This window comes from Notolepis coatsorum (assembly GCF_963971535.1).
Source record: "Notolepis coatsorum genome assembly, chromosome: 14".
Taxonomy (NCBI): Eukaryota; Metazoa; Chordata; class Actinopteri; order Aulopiformes; family Paralepididae; genus Notolepis; species Notolepis coatsorum.
Window position 1 is genome coordinate 71,563,643 of NC_140178.1, and position 22,417 is coordinate 71,586,059.

The following is a 22,417-nucleotide window of genomic DNA, read 5'->3' on the forward strand; positions in this document are numbered from 1 at the left end:
TGAATTTGGGATAAATAGTTGATGATTGCATTCAAGTCGATTCTACAGACATAATCAGAATTAAATAATTATAATGATAATAAATACGACAATATTTGTATCATTAACAATTTATAGTCATGACTCGAGAAGCATCGTGAGCATTACATACACACACTGCAAACTAAATGAATAACTACAACCAATTGTGCAGATATATGGAATAGAGAATAGATTAACGAATTCCATATAAATCTATAGCTTATTACAGCAGCTGATGTGAGGATACTGTACATACATACACACACATGTACACGCATGCGCGCACTCCGTAGCAATTTTATAAATAATCTCCCAAAATTAAATTAAATGATTAGATTCAAATGTATTGTCATCATACAGCACAAGTACAACAGAAATAAGAGTGCAATAGTAACAAACAATGCACAGGTGATTAAACTGGTTAAAGGCTTCATTTTGGATAAATTATGGTGATTGTGGTTACTTAGATTCTACAGACATTGTTGGAATTAAATCATTATAACAATAATACAACAATATTTGTATCATTAACAATTATGTTTTACATTTATAGTCATGACTCAACGAACCATGTCCAAAAATAAAAAAAAATATGCACTCAGCGCACACACTGAACATTCTACAGTATGACTTCCTTATAATAATAATATATAATAAAACAAGTCATTAGAATAATATAAGCCTACTGTAATGATTCATTATGCACACGTATACAATGTGTGTGTGTGTGTGTGTGTGTGTGTGTGTGTGTGTGTGTGTGTGTGTGTGTGTGTGTGTGTGTGTGTGTGTGTGTGTGTGTGTGTGTGTGTGTGTGTGTGTGTGTGTGTGTGTGTGTGTGTGTGTGTGTGTGTGCGTGCGTGCGTGCATGCATGCGTGCGTGCGCTGAGTGCATCTGCCTTATGCATCATAACCAAGCTGTTTCTCGGACATGGTTCGTTGAGTCATGACTATAAATGTAAAACGTAATAGTTAATTATACAAATAGTGTCGTATTTATTATCATTATAATTATTTAATTCCACGGATGTCTGTCGTATCGAAGTGATGGCAATCCCCAAGAACTTGTCCCAAAGAAGGCTGTTGAAAACATGGGCCCACACTGGTCTGTCCGACTTACAACTGCCTTTCGAGTTTGTAAATCCTACAGAAATCTTACAACGACTTTACAATACGAAGCCGTTTGAGAATGCAGAATAAGTACGTAAATCAAGTTTAGAAGGGATTCCTTATAATTCCTTGGTACATTTCACGTATGTCCGTTCGAGAATGAGGACCATTGTCTTTTCTAATGATGTCTCTAAGTGGCAGCATGTATAGTGAGAATAATAGTAGACCTTCCCTTGTGGAACTACAAAGTAGGTGTCATGTTTCTCAGAAGCATGATCTCCAAGCCTGACATAATATTTTCTCCCTTTGATATGTTCTGAACCAGTTTAACCAAATTGAGATGGGGGTTATAATCTAAGAGGGAAATTGAATTTAAAACAACCTATTGTCCGTACAACTCTCAAAAGCAAGTGCATCTCAGTTTGTGGGGTATCCATTTGGAATGGCCTTGTGTAGCAATAAAAACAAGTAATACTATTGAAATGTTTAAATGCCGATATAAACAGGAATTCTTGGACAAGTATAAGTTAGAGGAGCTTGAAAAATAACGTGAACTAGTATTTTTGTAATTATTTATTTATCTTTTGCTGTAGTGGATAGGTATATTCTTTTTTGATATCGATAGGTAACTTATTACATATTAATGATATTGTAAGGAAGGGGCAGGACCATATAAGATTTGCTTCATTCTGTCCCTTCTCGAACAAAACCATTGTCTTGAGCTATGCTGATTATGGTATTTTATTTTAATTTAATTTTATTTAAATTATTATTATTTTTTTTTTTTTATTGCACATTTTTGTGTTTGTTTTATGGTTGAAATGTTTGCGATAAATAAAGATCAAATCAAATCAAATACATATTCAGAAAGACCAACTTACTTTTCGAGACGATTTATTAGGATATCATGGCCAATCGTGTCTAAGGTCTAATGGGACAAGAATTGAGACTTTATTTGCACCCGAGTTCTGAGGTCGCTAATTCTTTTAGTAAGAGCAGTTTCAGTGCTATATGGTGTGTTCTGAAGCCTGATTGCAATTTCTCCATGATGTTGTTTTCTTTAAGAAAGGAGTTTATTTGAACTGAGACAGTTTTTTCAAGTAACTTGCTAATGAATGGAAGGTTGGATATCGACCTATAGTTGGTCAGTACATTAATGTCTAGTTTGGTTTCTTTAATAGGGGTTTTATGACAACAGTTTTGGATGCATCTGGGATATCTGCATATTTATAATCTCTAGGACATTATTTGAGACACTTTTGAATATCCGCTTAAAAATGCTGTAGGTATATAGGGTCAATACAGGAAGTGGAGAAGTACATTCCAGGATAGGAATGGAAGAATCGAATGGCAGTGAGAGATACTGTAGGACAGTTACTAGAATCAGAAAGATGAGCTCAGTAGAGCACAAATCTCCACCAGGCGGCACTCCGGGGACACAGACAGACACACAAAAACACCGACCTCTCTCCATATAGTTATTAGCATTGCTAATGCTAACAAACACACAGACAAACACACTGATCAACAGAATGACTGATCACTTTCCAATTGTAGTTATTACTATTTGCATGCTAATGCTAGATGGTAATAGGAAACATACAGTAGCAAGGGTGATATGAAGCATATTATGAAGAATGTTATGAAGCATAGGAAGGATGTTAGGAAGCATAGGAAGGGTGATGAGGGATTGGGGGGTCATCAAAGTGAAGCAGGCTATTCTCTGTCCTCGCTACACAATGGTGGAATGAACTTCCCACCACAGTCAGGACAGCTGAAACCTGCCCAATTGTCCACTGTTGACTAAAGACACACATCTTCAAGAAAAATAATACTTATTTTACTACAGTACCATGTACCTTACTATGTACCTTACCACTATGTATACGTTGTAGGGCTGTCCCCGACTAAGGATTTGGATAGTCGACTATGATTGGCCAAAATGTGCCGTTAGTATACTATTAGTCGACTAAAAAATATATATATATATTTTATTTTTTTATCATTCCATTTGGGCTGTGGGGGGTGCTTAATGTCTGAAGGAGTCGACTGAAGGCTTCTTGTCCTCTGCAAAAACATGCAATTGGTCCACTGATGGATACATCTTGATATTTGTCTAGTCTAGTGTGTTCATTAGATAGGTGAAATCCTCTTTCACTGCCTCTGTGCCTGTTTTCGTAGGCAGTTAGCCTCTGGTATGCGTGCCATTAGCGTTAGCCACGCTTCTAGGCCTATTTTCTTTTGGAAAGAATGATAAAATAATTAAAAAAAAAATGTATAAAAGTTTAAAAAAAAAATTGTATTCGACTAAGAGGTTGGCAGTCGACTACGGCTCCTTTCGACCGATTACTCGACTAATCGACTAATAGGGGTCAGCCCTAATACGTTGCTATCCTTATACTGCTGCATATCATGCTAATATGTCTATACTGCTATGCACTCAAGTTCGACACTATTTGACAAACAATGCCACTTACCCCCCAGAGGTGTACCCCTCCTGCTGACTTGTTGTTCACAATTTGTAAGTCGCTTTGGATAAAAGTGTCAGCTACATGACTAAATGTAATGTAAATGTGATAGGAAGCATAGACAGCAAGTCCTGGAAGCATATGAAGCATGTTAGGAAGCATAGGACGAATGTTAGGAAGCATAGAAAGGGTGATAAGAAACATAGGAAGCATGTTAGGAAACATAGGAAGGATGTTAGGAAGCATAGGAAGGGATGTTAGGAAACACAGGAAGGGTGATATAGGTAGCATGTTAGGAAGCATATGAAGAATGTTGGGAAGCATAGGAAGGGTGATAGGAAACAGGAAGCATGTTAGAAAGCATAAGGATGTTAGGAAACATAGTCCGCATGTTAGAAAGCATAGGAAGGATGTTAGGAAACATAGGAAGCATGTTAGAAAGCATAGGAAGGATGTTAGGAAACATAGGAAGCATGTTAGAAAGCATAGGAAGGATGTTAGGAAGCACAGGAAGGGTGATAGGAAGCATGTTAGGAAGCATAGGGAGGATGTTAGGAAGCATAGAAAGGTGTCAGGAAACATAGGGAGGAAGTTAGGAAGCATAGTAAGGGGGATAAAAAGCATAGAAAGGTGTCAGGAAACATAGGGAGGATGTTAGGAAGCATAGGAAGGGGGATAGGAAGCATAGGAAGGGTGATGGGGAGCATAGGGAGGATGTTAGAAAGCATAAAAACAGATTCCAAGCACAAGGGGGTGGGGCTTAATTCAATAGACAAAGATGGGAATTCATTCAGGCATAAATGTCTTTAATGGATAGGTATAGCACAATAGGTTCACTATAGCATTTTCATGTTGTAAACATGGGCCAAAGAGCTGATTTCCTGAGGCCCTGAGCAGTGAACCTGTGTAATATCGCCCTCTTGTGTTCAAAAGGTATATTTTTATACTGAATAAATATCTGTTTGAATGGACAATAATGGAAATTAATTCCAATAAAATACTTGTCGTTGACCCTGTGAAAAACATTCCAGGAGTCACGTCCCTGGCCTGCTGCAACAATTGTCATCCACCTCCGCCTTTTAGTTGGCGAGATATGTGTGTGCACACACACACACACACACACACACACACACACACACACACACACACACACACACACACACACACACACACACACACACACACACACACACACACACACACACACACACACACACACACACACACACACACACACACACACACACACACACACACACAGAGAGACAAACTCCACGTTCCGCCTGGTGGAGATAAAAAGGAGAAACTAACAAACGAAATAGAGACAGAGTGGAGAAAGAGAGAAGAAAGAAAATCAAATATAGCTCCAATCACCATTACATCATCCATTTCCAGATGGCAGTGTATTGAGGGGGAAGAAACATCCTTGTCACCAGCAGCAAACTTAAACGGGTCAGTGAAACGCCCATGGCTGTGTTGTAGCTGTCACTCTGTCGAAGGGACCAACGATCAAAGCATTCAAAGCCAGTGATGTGCACCACACGCACAAGACATATTCATGCTGGATCATAGAAAAGGTCTGACTCACTTATTAGTCCATGGTGGAGGCTCCATGGTACACATTGATTTACCATTTGCTGCAGTACTTATATTCAGAGTTACACACATCTGCACCGTTGTACTCACCGGGGGCTTTCTGTGTCCCAAAGTGCAGCTCCAAGTCCAGATACTTAACCATGTCATTCAGTTTGTCGTAATCTGAATTTGCTCCCAACTGCATAAGCAACACAAGGACTGTCGTCATACATACTGAAATTAAAGCCGGAAATTAACATAATTGCTTCAAGGTAAAATTTTTCAGCTTCCAGTTCTCTATTGAAAAATCTATACAAATTCTACTCATGTGTTAAAGGTAGGCCTAAGGTAAATATTTAGGAGCCTATGCTCTCCCTGTCCCATCCCACACCCGGCGCACCTGTCCCCAGATGGTTCCCTCAGAGTTCTCCACCTGCTCCCAGCGAAGCCTCTTGACACTCATGTGGTTGGAGTCCATCCTGGGCATTGAAGGCCTGGGCAGGGGAGGCGGAGAGCAGGGTGGGGGTAGTGGTGGAGGCGGAGGGGGCCCCTGGTGCTCTGTGGGGTCAGATAGAGAGTGGGGGAGGGACTGGGGCTGACCATGGCTGTGAGGTTGCTTATGGGGTGGGGGTTGCGATTGGGACTGAAGGAGGTGGTGGGAGGGCTGGGACTGTGGGCGTGTGACCTGGCTGGAGGGATGGACATGCTGAGGTTGGGGCTGGTGGGGCTGAAAGGTGGAAATGGTGGGCTGGTGGGGCTGCAGGGGCTGGAAGGTAGAGAGGAGGGGTTGGGGGCTGTGGGACTGCTGGGGAGGGTGGATGAGCTGGATCTGGTGTTGGTAGTCCTGCGGAAGGGGCTCAGGGGTCATGTGGTGGATGTGGTGGATTTGAGGGGAGGTGGAGTGATGGTGGGTGTGCTGGATGGAGTGTGGTCTCTGGGGAGATGGTTTGGTTGGCTGGGGGTGGTGGTGGGCTTGATGAACTTGCAGTTCTTGGTGTCTCCCTTGGGCCGTCACCTGGGCCTGATGCAAGCCCTTGAGACTCTTCCGACTCTGGTGGGACTCGCGGTTATGGTGAGTTGGGAGGGAGGCCGGCTCTTGGTGGGTTTGATGTAGGAGTTCGGCGGAGGAGTGGTGGGGCTTAGCTTGATGCATCTGTTGGGCTTGGTGGTGGAGCAGCTCTGTTGAAGAATGGTGAGCTTGGGCTTTGTGCATTTGGTGGTGGGCTTGATGAAGAAGCTCCGTCGAGGAGTGGTGCGGCTGAACCTGGTGCATCTGCTGGACTTTATGGAGAAGCTCGGCTTGAACTTGACGCATGTGGTTGGCTTGGTGAAGAAGCTCAGTTGAGGAGTGATGGGTCTGCATCTGATGGAGCATCTCAGTAGAGGAATGATGTGCATGAGCTTGTTGCATCTGATGGAGCATCTCAGTAGAGGAATGATGTGCCTGAGCTTGTTGCATCTGATGGAGCATCTCAGTAGAGGAATGATGGGCCTGAGCTTGTTGCATCTGATGGAGCATCTCAGTAGAGGAATGATGGGCCTGAGCTTGTTGCATCTGATGGAGCATCTCAGTAGAGGAATGATGGGCTTCAGTTTGCTGCATCTGATGGAGCATCTCTGCAGAGGAGTGGTGAGCCTGGGCTTGCTGCATCTGATGGAGCATTTCTGCAGAGGAGTGGTGAGCCTGGGCTTGCTGCATCTGATGGAGCATTTCTGCGGAGGAGTGGTGAGCCTGGGCTTGCTGCATCTGATGGAGCATCTCTGTGGATGCATGTTGAGGCTGGGGTTTTAGGCTCTGATGGCTTTGGTAGATGCCTTCAGAATACTGACCCTGTTGGCCGGGGTGGCTGGGGTGGCCGAACTGTTGGGGTGAGGGGTTGTGAGGAGACGGGGCAGAGCGAGACTGACGGCGGCGGTGATGGCTCTGGTGAGCCTGTTGCTGTTGTGCCTGCTGCATTTTGTAAAGGGAGTGGTTAACATGAGGATGGACAGAGTCTGGAGAGGGGAGTGGGGGCAAGGATTGATGGAGCTGTTGGAGGGAGTGTGGTGAGTGGGTGGCTGGTTGTGAGGGCTGGGCAGGAAGTGACTGGTGAGTCTGGTAGATCTGCTGCATTTGTTGCTCTTGATAGGCTTGTCGTTCCTGGTAGGCCTGTTGTTCTTGGTACATTCGTTGCTCTTCATAGGCTTTTTGCTCTTCATAGGCTTTCTGTTCTTCATAAGCTTTCTGTTCTTCATATGCCTGTCTCTCTTTGTAGGCTTGTCTCTCCTGATAGGCCTGCCTCTCCTGGAATTCTTGTTGCTCCTGGTAGGCCTGCTGCTCGTGGAACAGTTGTTGCTCTTCATGAGATTTCTGCTCTTCATATGCCTGTCTCTCCTTGTAGGCTTGTTTCTCCTCGTAGGCTTGTCTTTCTTGATAAGTTTGTTTTTCTTGGTAGGCTTTTAGCTCTTGTATGGTAGCTTTGACCTGCTCTCTGGTGTGCATCACTTTATGAAGCGAATGGCGTTTCAGTGGCGCATTGCTCCGGGGAGGAGGGGGAGGTGGGGGGCCTGATTTTCGGCGTATGTTTAGACTTCTAGGGGAGGGCTCGGGGGTATAGCTATGCTGTGGCTGCTGTTGGGGAGGGGGTGGGGGGGGAGGGGGCAGATCATTGAACTGGACGGGTGGGGGTGGTGGTGGCGTCACAGGGGGTGGGGGGATGTGATCGGAAGAGGAGGAGTAGGTGAGGGAAGAGGCATTCTCTTCACCACTGCTGCTCTGGTCGTCACTGGGGCTGCTCAGCTCTGGAGCCACAAAACCCCCGTCTTCTTCATCGTCCACCTCGTCCACCCGCATCTCATCATCATCATCATCCTCATCCTCTTCAACGTCGTCTGGGAAGCTCATCTGGACAACATCCTGGCATTACCACCAATCACACTTCATTAAGGCTCTGTCTTAAAACTCAGCTGCTCTATTGCCTTATATGCAAACAGCATCATTTGTAGACACAGTAAATATCTATTAATGATTACTGATAAGCACAGCTAAAGTTGTTGCTTCAGATATTGTACACACATAATAATGCATGGGACTAGTATTGAGGACTAATAAAAACGATGTAGTCATATCATTTACCAACAATACAAAACCAAAAGATTTAATGACTAGAAATATTGGCAAATAACAAATCACACAAAGGCAATATTATATTATTATATTAATATCATATATTACATTATATTCTCATTCATAATATTAATTATAAGCCTACCTCCTCGTAATCATTCTCGGGTGTCAGGAAGTCGTCAACAATGGCCACTCTCTGGCCCAGCTGCTCACTCAGTGCGTCCAGGAAGCGATCCGTGTCGTCGGAGTGCGGCGGGCGGGAGAAGGTGTAGCGGCGTTGGGGGTTGTGGTGCGTCGGGGGACTGGGAGGGTAGTCTGGGGGCTCCGGGGGCGAGGGAGGAGGGCTGTCCAGGCTGACATAGGGGTTGGATTCAGCGCTGGTCTGGCTGGCCAGTATCGGGGGGTAGAACTGGATAGAAGTAGGGGGGCTCGGGAGGGGCTCCGGCCAAGACATAGGTGGCGGAGGGCCCTTGCGGCTACCTGGGGGGGGGGGGAAGATCATCGTGGAAGATCATTTGTTTTTGTCTCTCTAAGAGGAGTAAGTCGATAATAGATAATATACTAGGTTCAAAGATCAATTGTGGGAAGTGCCTCTTCATTGATTGTTGGTATGTTATTGTATTGCTATTGTATAATGGTCAGAATGTAGGAACATTTTAAATGGGGGTTGTTTCTATATTGTAATTTGCGACCCCGCTGCCTCGAAATGCATCTTTCCTGCACAATAATTATTGTGAAGGCTTTTAAATTAATGTTCTTATGACACTGCCATATCATCAGATCAAATAGGTTCTTAGTTGGAAAATACATTCTAACATGGAGCATACAATGTCTGAGAACAACCTTGCATGGCAGCTGGCTTCACAAGATCACGTGAGAATCCATCTAGTCAAGCCTCAAGTTATGCGCTTGTGCCTGAACCACAGTGGTTCGGACCAATCAGCGTCCTTTGAAGAACTACTGGCGGCTACCATGTATTTTCTTTTTATGTGCCCGACCCTATTCCAAGGATTCAACGGATGACTTCCCAGATAGTTCTGTGTAGCAGACTATCTAGTGTGGTCAGGTTACTGAAGTAGAGTAGGCTTAAAGGAACACGCCAACATTTTGGTAAATTAGCTTACCGTCTTCTCCAGAGAGCGACAAGAAGATAGATACCAGTTTCCTCTCTGTGTGTTCAGTAGACTGCATGTTAGCCTAGCTTAGCACAATGAATGGAAGCGGACATGGCCGGTTAGCCTTCGGGAGAGGCGTTAGGTGGACAATGCCTAGGCTAACCGGCCATGTCCGCTTCCATTCATTGTGCTAAGCTAGGCTAACGTGCAGCCAGATAGCTTTCTACTGAACGCACAGAGAGGAAACTGGTATCTATCTTCTCATCTCTCTCTCGATAAGCTAATTTCCCAAAAATGTTGGTGTGTTCTTTTAAGAATAAATAAAGAACAGGACTAAAGTTTTTCAGTCACTCAGTGCTGTGTTAGTAGTTCCATAAACAGATGGCATCAGCTACCGGTGGTGGTGTGGAGGGCGGGGGAGGCCGTGCGGGAAAGAGACTCCATATCCAGCATGTTCTCTGGGTCAGGAGGGGCGCGACTCTTCAGGGATTTGGACCTCTTGGATGAGTACATATTCTCCAGCTCAGCATACACTGCTGACAGCTGATAGAGAAAAAAAAACCCAGATTTGATATGATTTATTATAACAAATTCACAACAGAGACCGGGTATGAGTGTCATAAAATATCACAAATATATTTATATAATGATAGTCCTTGGTTGGTACATTGGTGAGGTTGTTGGGCGTCTCAGGGAGGGAGGTGCCATCCCCTGACTGTCTCTCTCCGGGAGCAAGCCTCATCCCCATCTCCACCATTGGGTCTGCACGGATCCCTAGGACACAACACACATAGATGGTATACATTTCTTAAGTATTACTTGACTCATTTATCCTGTTTGACTGTGCTTTCCACCTGAGTCACTTACGAGCAAACACAGTATGACATCTATCCTGTTTTACTGTGCTTTCCACCTGAGAAAGCTACAAGCAAACACAGCATGAGATGAGGTTAACCACTACTTCATTGTTTCTATAAAATAAGTTGCAAGTTAACAAGCTTCTGTTTAACATTTAAAAAGCCCAGAGGTGCTTTTCCTCTGTGTATTTCCTGGTTCTCAAAACGTCTGATCAAACTGTAAAACTTGATATTGCAGATCAGATCCAGCTATTGTATATCTTTTTCTCACCTAAAATGTTGTCAGAAATATATTTTGGTAAACAGTTTGGTAAAAGAGAAATAAAAGAGTTTACGAGCGAGCCACTATCTTGACAAAGGAAGATAGGTGAACCAGGAGTCAGACCAGAGCTTTTTTTATTGCAAGAGTGAACAATAATAAATAGACAATAATCAATAGACATACTGTATATGCCAAAAGTAAACTATTGTGTTACATAGTGATGTAGATATATAATGGATGAAAAAGCTGGACTAAAAACTAGGCATTTCTTGCAAGAAAGGCTGGACTACAAACAAGGGATTTCAAGCAGTCCAGGAACAGTGATTCCTGCTCCAGTGATTTCTATATGACAAAATATAAAAAGCATAAAATGGCCTCTTTAAGTGATACTGTAAAATCTAATTTGGGACAGGTTAAGAAATTATGCTTATAGATTCTGCTACTACTGATGATGATAATGGTGATGATTATTAGGGGCCAGGTAAAATATCAAAAAAATCTTTATCGATCCAATATGGATTATAAACGTAATAACATTTTCACATATATACATATCTATTTTGCACTCTCTATTGTCAATTGATATAACACAGTAATGATTCTATCCCTACTGATTCTATACCCAGTTCATGAATGTTTTTACATTTGCTTTTCATGGCTCTTTTAAACACTGGTGTCTGGTAGGATATTCCTGTTCTAAACACTGGTGTCTGGTAGGACATTCCTGTTCTAAACACTGGTGTCTGGTAGGATATTCCTGTTCTAAACACTGGTGTCTGGTAGGATATTCCTGTTCTAAACACTGGTGTCTGGTAGGATATTCCTGTTCTAAACACTGGTGTCTGGTAGGATATTCCTGTTCTAAACACTGGTGTCTGGTAGAATATTCCTGTTCTAAACACTGGTGTCTGGTAGGACATTCCCAGGAAAATCATCTGGCACACACATGATATATTTCATGTCAACAGCAGCAACATCAGTTTGTTTGGAATGATTATAGAAGACTAACTCAATAGGTAGCATGTATTCTGGGGAGCCAGTCAACAGATGGCAAAAATGCAGCAGCAATGATCGCTTATCACCAATAGATGTGGAACAGTTTACTTTGTCTAGTAAGCCTAGCTGATTTGTCACAAACAGGGAGTCGTTTCAATCCATCCAAAAAGTGCTAGCTCCAGTATTTAACTTTTTGAAAATCCTAAGCATTTGTTAGCAATGCTAGTGGAAGTCAATGGGGTCCATTAGCATGTCTCTAAAAAATAAAAATAAAAAAATAAGTTGTATTCCTTCTATATAGTTTAAGTTGTCAAATGGTTAGGAAGTAGTTTGGAATGTGCTACAGGTGTTTTTTCAGACATGCTAACAAACCCCATCGACTTCCACTACTAGCATTGCCAGCAAATGCTCACAAATGGTACTTTAAATATATAAAAAATATAAACACTGGTGTCAGTGCTTTTTGCATTGATTGAAATGTATTTGTGTAACATACCAGTAACATTACTGACTAAGATATGTCCCCAAACAATGGTGTGCACTTCTCTGTGCACTGCCTTGCTCTGTTTTAGCAACCTACAACCAGTCGATTAGCCTTATAACTACATTCTGTACATACTACTACGTATTGTACAGTACAACACAACATCTATATTCACCCTCTGGACATTATGGCAGTAGGACATTCCCAGGAATATCATCTGGCACACAGGAAGTGATCGTTTTAACTCATTAGTTAGCGTGAATTTTGAAGATGGAAAGCAAGTCAATACAGCAATGTTAAAGTATCACCAATATATGTCACCAAAACAAACAAAGATGAGGATCTTGCAGATTACCACTTTAAAATCCCAAGATTGATGTTTTAATTTATGCCTTTTTTCAGTGGAAGATTTTCGCTCAACATTATTCCCAGCACACTTTCAGTCCTGCAGTCCTATTTTTAGTATGCTATGCGTTTATAAGTTTCTGCTGATCTAAATAATATGGAAACTCAATTGACCAAATTACATCTTTTGAGTACAATGCCCCCTTGAAACCAGCACCATCAAGCGTGATTGAATCAATAACAAATTGAAACCAAATCGGGACCTTGTGAATCTGAATCTAATCGAGTAATCAGTGCCGATACCCAGCCTTAATGATTATCTATTAGGAGTTTGGGCATGAAGGCCCAAATCTAAAATGGGTAGTGTGCTAAGTAAAAAAGATTTATTGACTCAAATAGATCAAATACAGAATATCGTGTGATGATTATGAACATACCCATGCCCAGGTGTGTTCCTATGACCAGGTCATCAGAGCTGCGTCCCCTCATACTGCTCCGGTAGGTGGTGCCCGTCACCCTCATAGAGCTACTGCGGCGATGCGGCTCAGGGGCCATGTCAGGCTCCGGGGGAGGGGGTGGGGGTGGAACTGGAATATACACACAAGTCAAGTATACAGACATATTGTACACACACACACACACACACACACACAAAATGATGCCCAACTCTGAAAATACTGTATGCACTTCTCTATTCCTGCAGCCACACACACACACACACACACACACACACACACACACACACACACACACACACACACACACATACACACACACACACACACACACACAGTTCACACAATAGTGCACAGGGTGGTGCCAGTGTACTTTAACAACTACTTCAACCGAATCAGAGACACCCATGCATACCAAACTAGGCGCAGCTCAACTGACTTTGTGCCAGTCAGATTCAGGAGCTGTATGGGGAAGGAGTCTTTTCTGTATTCAGCAGCTGTCTATTGGAATAGTCTGCCCAGTGAACTGAAAATCATAGACAATGCCGTTAGATTCAAGTCCAGCCTGAAGACATGGCTCAAAAGGGACTATACTTGACCTAGACACTTAGCTTAAGGCACCCTTGCATGTTACAAGTCTGTATGTATATAAATGTTAAATGGTATATGTGATGTGTTGTGATGTCACGTTTTGTATGATGCATGTATTAAGCATCACACTCCCCCACCCCCCTACAAGGACCACAATGGAAATAAGCTCTGAGCTTGTTTGTGTATTATCCTTTGGCAGTATATCCTGACTGTGCTCTTCTGTCACATGTTTATTTTTATATTGTCAAATAAAGTCATTCATTCATTCATTCATTCATTCATTCATTCATTCATTCATACACACACACACACACACACACACACACACACACACACACACACACACACACACACACACACACACACACACACACACACACACACACACACACACACACACACACACACACACACACACACACACACACACACACACACACACACACACACACACACACACACACACACACACACACACACACACACACACACACACACACACACACACACACACACACACACACACACACACACACACACGTCAGCCAACTCTCTCCTGCCCACCTTGAAGAGCCTTGTACCCCAGGAAGCGGGAGATCTTGCTCTGACAGTGTTCCTGCTCCTCGTAGGTCAGTAGCTGGTAGACAAACTGCCAGATCACCTGCTTGGCTGGAGTGTCCAACACCGGGAATGCATCCACAATCAGCGTGTCAACGTTCCTGTTACCATGGAGACACACGACAAAACCGACAGAGGTCACCTGTCGTAGTTTTAGACCCACAATTAGATACTTACTATTCAGTGGCTAAATGTAAAATCCACGCTAAAATATAATTCGCAGTATGTTATTTTGGTAACACTTTATAATAACACTCAGTTATAAGCCCTTTATAAGGTATTTGTAGATAATGAACTAATCATGAACAAATCATTTATATACATTTGTAAATTATTATTAAATCATTTATAACTATATTTGTATAACATTTACAAATTAGTCCTACATTATTTATAACTCATCATTATCAACATTATTTGTACTTGATTTGTTCATCATTAAATAATGTTGTTTAATGTGTAGTAACACATTTGTAGATGCTTTGAAAAATGGATATGAAAGAACGACTATACTGTACCTCCATTTATTTGTTCATGTTCAACAAATGATTTGTTAAGACATTCATAAAACATCTATAAATCATTTGCAGATGCTATTGTGTGCCCTAATCTGAAGTGAAGCCTATTCATCATTAACAAATGTCAAATAGTTAATTATTTGTTTACTTTTTCATCACCTGTTACAAATGTTGTAGACAGCTTTCGGATACACCCTTCCTTGTGACATCAAACAGTGACAGAATTAGGAGGACTATAGATAAATGCAATTTTATTAACATATAAAATACATGTGCATGACATCATATAGTGTAACTGGGTGGGCACTAGGACCCAGGAGTACCCTGGCCAGGGTGTAGACGGAAGTCTCACGCGAGTGAGACTTGACTTCATGTTTGTTGCCGTCTGTTTGAATGGAAGCACGATATATTAGCAGAGCCAAGTTATTCGTGCTGCCCCACGCTTTTATTAAGGTATGAGCAGGCTAAACACCTTTTTTGTTGGTAAATCTATTCCATAATTTCCTCTCTTGTTGTGTAGATGTACTTGATGTGGTGGGTGCTAACGTTACATTTGAAGTATGTGTTTGTTCCTAATGTGTGCTCAGTATATTGCGGTACAGTATGTGATGATGACACGAGGGTAATAATTATTTGTATTTTCAGGCTGTATAGGCGCCTATTGGGGTGTAAAAAGTACCCAGAAATTATACTTAAGTGAAAGTATGGGTACTGTCTCAAAATCAGCCTCAAGTGAAAGTCAAAGTATCTGGCTAAAAACACACTTGAGTAAAAGTAAAAAAGTCCTACTTTTAAATGTACTTATGTACTAAAAAGTAAAAGTACTTTTTTTTTTAAAGGGATAGACCAGGGGTCTCAAACTCATTCCATCGTGGGCCAAGTTTTCATTTTAACTATACATTGCACCAGGTGAGTTAGTTGAAGAGGTGAGCCAATTAGTGAAATAATCAGCTGGTGTTTAGGCAAGGCTGGAATGAAACCAAGCATACACTCTGCCCACAATGGAATGTGTTCTGCGATAGACAATGCTGAAATGAAAGAACAGAGGACACTTTTTTTGCATTAAAATGATTTAATACACTTCTCCATTGAAGGTAAACTAACATGGACAGCATTCACATCACAGCATGAATAATATCACAATATTAAAAACAGAATGGTGTATCCTGAATAATATCACAATATTAACCACATCATACTGGATTATCCTGAATAATATCACAATATTAAAGGCAGAATACTGGAGTACCCTGAATAATATCACAATATTAAAGACAGAATACTGGAGTACCCTGAATAATATCACAATATTAAAGACAGAATACTGGAGTACCCTGAATAATATCACAATATTAACCACAGCATAATGCGGATCTGACTGTCTATTCTTCTGATAGCAGGTGTTTAATCAAAGATCCCCACTTTCTAGTGTTGCACAAGGACCAATCAGCATGGGTATGGGCGGGTTCATTTTCCATTGATGGGGATTTGATTGGCTGTTTACCTGCGGTCGCCGGATTAATAACGTTAACGTTAGTTCGGCCAGATAAACAATTAAAATATACTAATTAAAATGGTTGGACCTGTGAGATTTGTAATTTGTAGGTCTGCATTTTAAATGTTAGGAGTAAAAAGTATGTTTTTTTTCTCTGAAATGTAATGGAGTAAAAGTACAAAGTATACAAACCTAATAATACTCAAGTAAAGTACAAATCCCCCAAAACAGTACTTAAGTATTGTAACAAAGTACAATTACTCAAGTACTTTACACCCCTGCGCCTATACAGCCTGAAAATACAAATAATTATTACCCTCGTGTGTGTCGTGTCATCATCACATACCGCAATATACTGAGCACACATTAGGAACAAACACATACTTCAAATGTAACGTTAGCACCCACCACATCAAGTACATCTACACAACAAGAGTTGTAGGTCGGAAATTATGGAATAGATTTACCAACAAAAAGGGTGTTTAGCCTGCTCATACCTTAATAAAAGCGTGGGGCAGCACGAATAACTTGGCTCTGCTAATATGTCGTGCTTCCATTCAAACAGACAGCAACAAACATGAAGTCAAGTCTCACTCGCGTGAGACTTCCATCTACACCCTGGCCAGGGTACTCCTGGGTCCTAGTGCCCACCCACGTTACACTATATGTCATGCACATGTATTTTACATGTTAATAAAATTGCATTTATCTATAGTCCTCCTAATTCTGTCACTGTTTGATGTCACAAAGAAGGGTGTATCCGAAAGCTGTCTACAACATTTGTAACAGGTGATGAAAAGGTAAACAAATAATTAACTACTTGACATTTGTTAATGATGAATAGGCTTCACTTCAGATTAGGGCACACAATAGCATCTGCAAATGATTTATAGATGTTTTATGAATGACTTAACAAATCATTTGTTGAACATGAACAAATAAATGGAGGTACAGTATAGTAGTTTTTTCATATCCATTTTTCAAAGCATCTACAAATGTGTTACTACACATTAAACAACATTATTCTATGATGAACAAATCAAGTACAAACAATGTTGATAATGAGTTATAAATAATGTAGGACTAATTTGTAAATGTTATACAAATATAGTTATAAATGATTTAATAATAATTTACGAATGTATATAAATGATAGATAGATAGATAGATAGATAGATAGATAGATAGATAGATAGATAGATAGATAGATAGATAGATAGATAGATAGATAGATAGATAGATAGATAGATAGATAGATAGATAGATAGATAGATAGATAGATAGATAGATAGATAGATAGATAGATAGATAGATAGATATAGATAGATAGATAGATAGATAGATAGATAGATAGATAGATAGATAGATAGATAGATAGTTTATTAATCCCCTTGGGGAAATTCAGGGTATCTCGCAGCTCACACAGTATACAGACATTGACAGTTCTCATTCAGTTGTTTCACGTTATGTCTGCATCATGAATAAAAAATAAGCACATGATAAAATTCAATTAAATCATATCTATCAATATCAATAAGAGCGTGATGAGATAAAAGCAGGTGTATAAAACAAGTGTGTAAAAAACAGGTGTATGAAAAACCGTGTATAAAAACAGGTGTAAAAACAGGTGTGTGGGTCAGAGGTCAAGGTCCCCCGCACTATATTACGCTGTTGTACAGTCTGATGGCAGTGGGGACAAAGGACCTCCTATGCCGCTCAGTCCGTGAGTGCAGGGAGATTAGCCGTCCGCTGCGACTGCTGCTCTGCCCCACCAGGGTGTGGTGGAGAGGGTGGTTGGTATTGTCCATAATGGCCAGCAGCTTGCTCTGCGTGCGGCTCTCTAATCATGATTTGTTCATGATTAGTTCATTATCTACAAATACCTTATAAAGGGCTTATAACTGAGTGTTATTATAAAGTGTTACCATTATTTTTTATAATATGCAACAGCTCAGTTGCAAATGTATGAAGATGAACAAGTCTCTCCTTAAACTGATCAGCAGAGAGAAAAGCGTCTAGTGATGATGTCATCAAAAGATACATAATGGAGCGACAGTGAATAGTGGAACAACTTATAGGACACTATGACAGTACCCATGGTGATTTTACTGGGATATGAGGACACTATGACAGTACCCATGGTGATTTTACTGGGATATGAGGACACTATGACAGTACCCATGGTGATTTTACTGGGATATGAGGACACCATGACAGTACCCATGGTGATTTTACTGGGATATGAGGACACTATGACAGTACCCATGGTGATTTTACTGGGATATGAGGACACTAAGACAGTACCCATGGTGATTTTACTGGGATATGGGGACACTATGACAGTACCCATGGTGATTTTACTGGGATATGAGGACACTATGACAGTACCCATGGTGATTTTACTGGGATATGGGTAAAGTTTCCGATTCAGAGCTGTAAGCCCTATATTTGAGTAAAACTAATTTGGATGTAATAGTGCCAACAAAAACCATGAGTCCACAAAGTTGGTGACTAATGTCAATTCCCTTATTCACCTCGCCAGCATCTTTATTTCCGTACATCGCTATTAACGCATTTCAGTGAGCTGATGAATAATTAACATCAAACTACGATGATGAAACAAACTCAGGTGAGTTAAAAATTCCAACAGTGTATTCTGACTGTTGTTTTGACTGTCTTGGTTTCTTGAAGTGGCATTTTTATAGGTACTTTTTAACATTGAAGTGATGCATGTCTGGAGTATGTCTGGGAGTGTTGCATTTATTTGATTTATTTGGGTATGGGTATGGGTATGGGTATGGGGTATTGAGACTTAAAAGGTCAGATCGTTGCATCCCTAGACCAGTACTAAAAGGATAGTGTATTCCAGCTGTGAGCTGTCGACTGAAGGGTGGCTGATATGCCCACCATCTCTGCCTACAGTGAATTAATGAATGAATGAAAACTTTATTTAACAGATTGCAGAATGGGTACAATACAGTACGGCTCAATACACACAATTGTTAAGGGGATGCAGACCAGAGAAAGACGTTTGTCTTGTTTACATCAGGGTCCCCCATTTTCAATTCATAGTGACATTTATGACATACATTTACATTTACATTTAGTAATTTAGCTGACGCTTTTATCCAAAGCGACTTACAAGTTCTGTACGACAAGTCATCAGGAAGGGTACAACTCTATCAGCTGAGTAACAATGTTCATCAAAGTGTTGCGTGTTATAATGTAGGTTAGTTTATTAGGACAAGTGCATGACAGTAAGGTTAGTTAGGGTTAGATTTTATTTTTTATTTTTTTGTTGACATTTATGGCATAGGGACATACATGACATACAGGTATTTAGTACTGTTACATTTGTGACATATACGATATGCAAATATACAGTACTGTTACCCATAGATCCTGACAGAGTATATACATATGATGGGGAGGGGACTGTACATTAGGAGGGGGTGGGTGGGTGGGAGAGAAATATACATATGGTGGGACTGGGGAGAGAATATATACATACGGTGGGGAGGAGACTGTACATTAGGAGGGGGTGGGTGGGTGGGAGGGGGGGGGAGAGAAATATACATACGGTGGGGAGAGAATATATACATGCGGTGGGGAGGAGACTGTCTATTAGGAGGGGGTGGGGGTGGGGGGGTTTGGACATTTACGGTGGCCAGTTTAGAATTGCAGCCTCCCGTAGGTGCTCTTTGAGAGCGGTTTTGAATGTGGGTAGGGATTCACATTCCTCTACAGCTTTGGGTAGGGTGTTCCACATTGATGTGGCATAATTGCGAAACGTGTTTAGTCCCTTGTTTGAGCCGAATCTGGGTTTAACATGATTTGTTGAGCTTCCTCTGGTGTTGTGGTCGTGGTATTCACTGACCTTTGGGAAGTATTTTGACATGTACATGGGTACCTTAGTCGTATAGTGTATCTTGTAGACCAGGCCCATTGCAAGTTGCTGTACTCTGCCGTCTACTCTAAGCCATCCTAGGTTGTCAAAGTGGGCAGGGGTGAGGTGGGTTATAGGGGTAAGGTCAAGTAGAGGTCTGACCAGTTTGTTTTGTGATGTTTGTAATCTTGTTTTTAGCGCCTTTGAGGTGCTTTGGTACCATGAGGTGCAAGCATAGTCGTAGTACCCTTGAATGAGTGCTCCTGCCAGAGTCTTCAGGGTATTCTTGTTTACCAGAGAGGAGATCCGGTACAATAATCTAGTTCGTTGGTTGACTTTTTTTATTACCTTGGATGCCATTTTGTCACAGGAAAGATTTGCCTCTAGGATGGAACCTAGGTATGTAATTTCATCTTTCCTTGTGACAATATTGTCACCCACTGTAACTGAGAAGCCGTCGGTCTTGCTGAGTTTTTTATTTGATCCGAAGAGAATGGACTCTGTTTTACCCAGATGTAATGATAGTTTGTTATCAGTGAGCCAGTAAGTGCTCTTGAGCAAGGCACCGAACCCCAAACTGCTCCATAGAAAAGATATGCGAAAATACTAATTTCTTGTGTACAATTACAATAAGACAGTAATTTTCCTCTTCTTCTCTCTCCATCCTATCCCCTCCCTCTCACCTGTGCTGGAAGAAGTTCTCCAGGGCCTTGCAGACGGTGTACCTCTCCTGGATGGTCAGCAGGTGCTCCAGCTGCTGTCCAAAAGTGCGTCCCTGTACCCGTATGCTGGGGGGCAGGATCTCGGCCACCCACTGCAGGGAGCTGAGCACCGGGGAGCGGGAATGCTCGGTGGGCACCGGCCCCGCTGACAGCTCCTGCTCCGCAAAGGTGGGAGGTCCGTCCTCCACGACCAGGGTGGGCATGGCCCCACTGCCCTGGAGCATGGACACCACCTTCTCATGGGAGCAGGTCCTGGATATACACACACACACACATGCACCTGAACAGAGCAATCTTTCATAGTTTACCTAATGCTGTTGTACCCGAGTGGATTTGAACCTGGTAGTTTACAGTCGTCCTCCCCCCAAGAAGTACGTTCTTTTGTCCAGGCGCCCACTTTCCCGGGGGTTAAGGCACTGAGATCCCACCCCCATTGTATGTAAACCTGGATACAGATTCACAGAGCAGTAAGACACACATGTCACCAATGTCACCGATTGGATTTGAACCTGGGACCATAGGATCCACAGGCGGCCGCACTAACACACTGAGCGAAAAGGTCAGACCTGTTAGCAGGTGGTGGTTGATTTTACACAGATTTAGAGATGCATGGACAGCTACTGTGTAGTACCGTTACTACCCTTGGTCATATGTGTTTAAAGTGATTTTGTATATAATTGTTTGTATTCTGGTACTCATTATTTTCTTTTCGGTATGTTATGTCTGAATGCACAGTGTGTGAACCGTCAGTGTGGGCGTGTTCACCCAGGATAAATTGGCTGTTACTGATTGGATAATTACTGTGCCAATGTGTCTGCATCTGATTGGCTCGGTGTTCAATAATGTAGTCGCCGACTGGCAGGCAACTTGACAGCAACCCTCTATTTACCATCTTCCAACCCGACCGCTTTGTTGTAATTCAGTTCTATATATATATATATATATATATATATATATATATATATATATATATATATATATATATATATATATATATATATATATATATATATATATATATATGAATATATATGAATTTATATACAGTCACAATAGCTGGCTGTAGCAAAACTAGTCATGTTGTTTTGTCAGGGGGAACAAACAACACAATTAAATTCCAACTGAGTGAAGATGTCATCACCTCGCTTAATGGATGCAGAAATACTGGAAAAATAGACACATTTGTGCTCCCTGGACCCTACAGACAGGAAAGCTTATGAACACTAGAACATAAACATTATTATTATTATTATTTTATTCACATTCCTCCTGTTGGCTTCACCTCCCTGCCTCCTCTCATCTTCTAGCTGCTATCTTCAGAGCCCTGTTGTCAACTGAACGTGAACGAGAAAGTATAGTTTTCTCTTTCATTTGCTGTCGAGTGAAAAGCTAAAAAGAAAAATCTCAACAAAGAAACGAATAAAAACAACCCTATTATTCAGGAGGACGACAAAGTATGTTTTTTACAAGTTGTCTTTCAAATGGGTTTCATAATGGTCCTTAAGGACAGGAAACCTGCTCACGGCATACTGTTACATTTGATACCTGTTGAGATCCGTATACCTGGCCATGTGGTTTATGTTTATAGTTAAATTATTTTTGTATTGTATTACTTTTATATTTAACCTATTCATTGCGGTGCTGTGCTGTGATGTAAATAAATACCCCTCTGGGACAATAAAGTCCCTCTTATCTTATTTAATCTTGTGTTATCATAGAGACCTGTGTAAAATTGTAATTCAAGTAACGTGAAAATTACCTAAATTGACGTTCCACGGTTTGGGACGGACAGCAGC

At 41.4% G+C, this 22,417-nt stretch overlaps 1 protein-coding gene across 1 annotated transcript in view; it reads right to left on the bottom strand.

The window, feature by feature from the left end:
• Positions 1-22,417, bottom strand: part of grid2ipa (glutamate receptor, ionotropic, delta 2 (Grid2) interacting protein, a) — a gene marked incomplete at both ends in the record, with an annotated part of 95,302 nt that overhangs the window by 12,506 nt on the left and 60,379 nt on the right. The window contains 9 exon segments of the mRNA XM_084328704.1: positions 5,283-5,370; positions 5,572-6,465; positions 6,691-8,067; positions 8,423-8,757; positions 9,788-9,935; positions 10,060-10,166; positions 12,774-12,923; positions 13,947-14,101; positions 20,583-20,873. Coding sequence (XP_084184830.1) covers positions 5,283-5,370; positions 5,572-6,465; positions 6,691-8,067; positions 8,423-8,757; positions 9,788-9,935; positions 10,060-10,166; positions 12,774-12,923; positions 13,947-14,101; positions 20,583-20,873 — 3,545 coding nt within the window.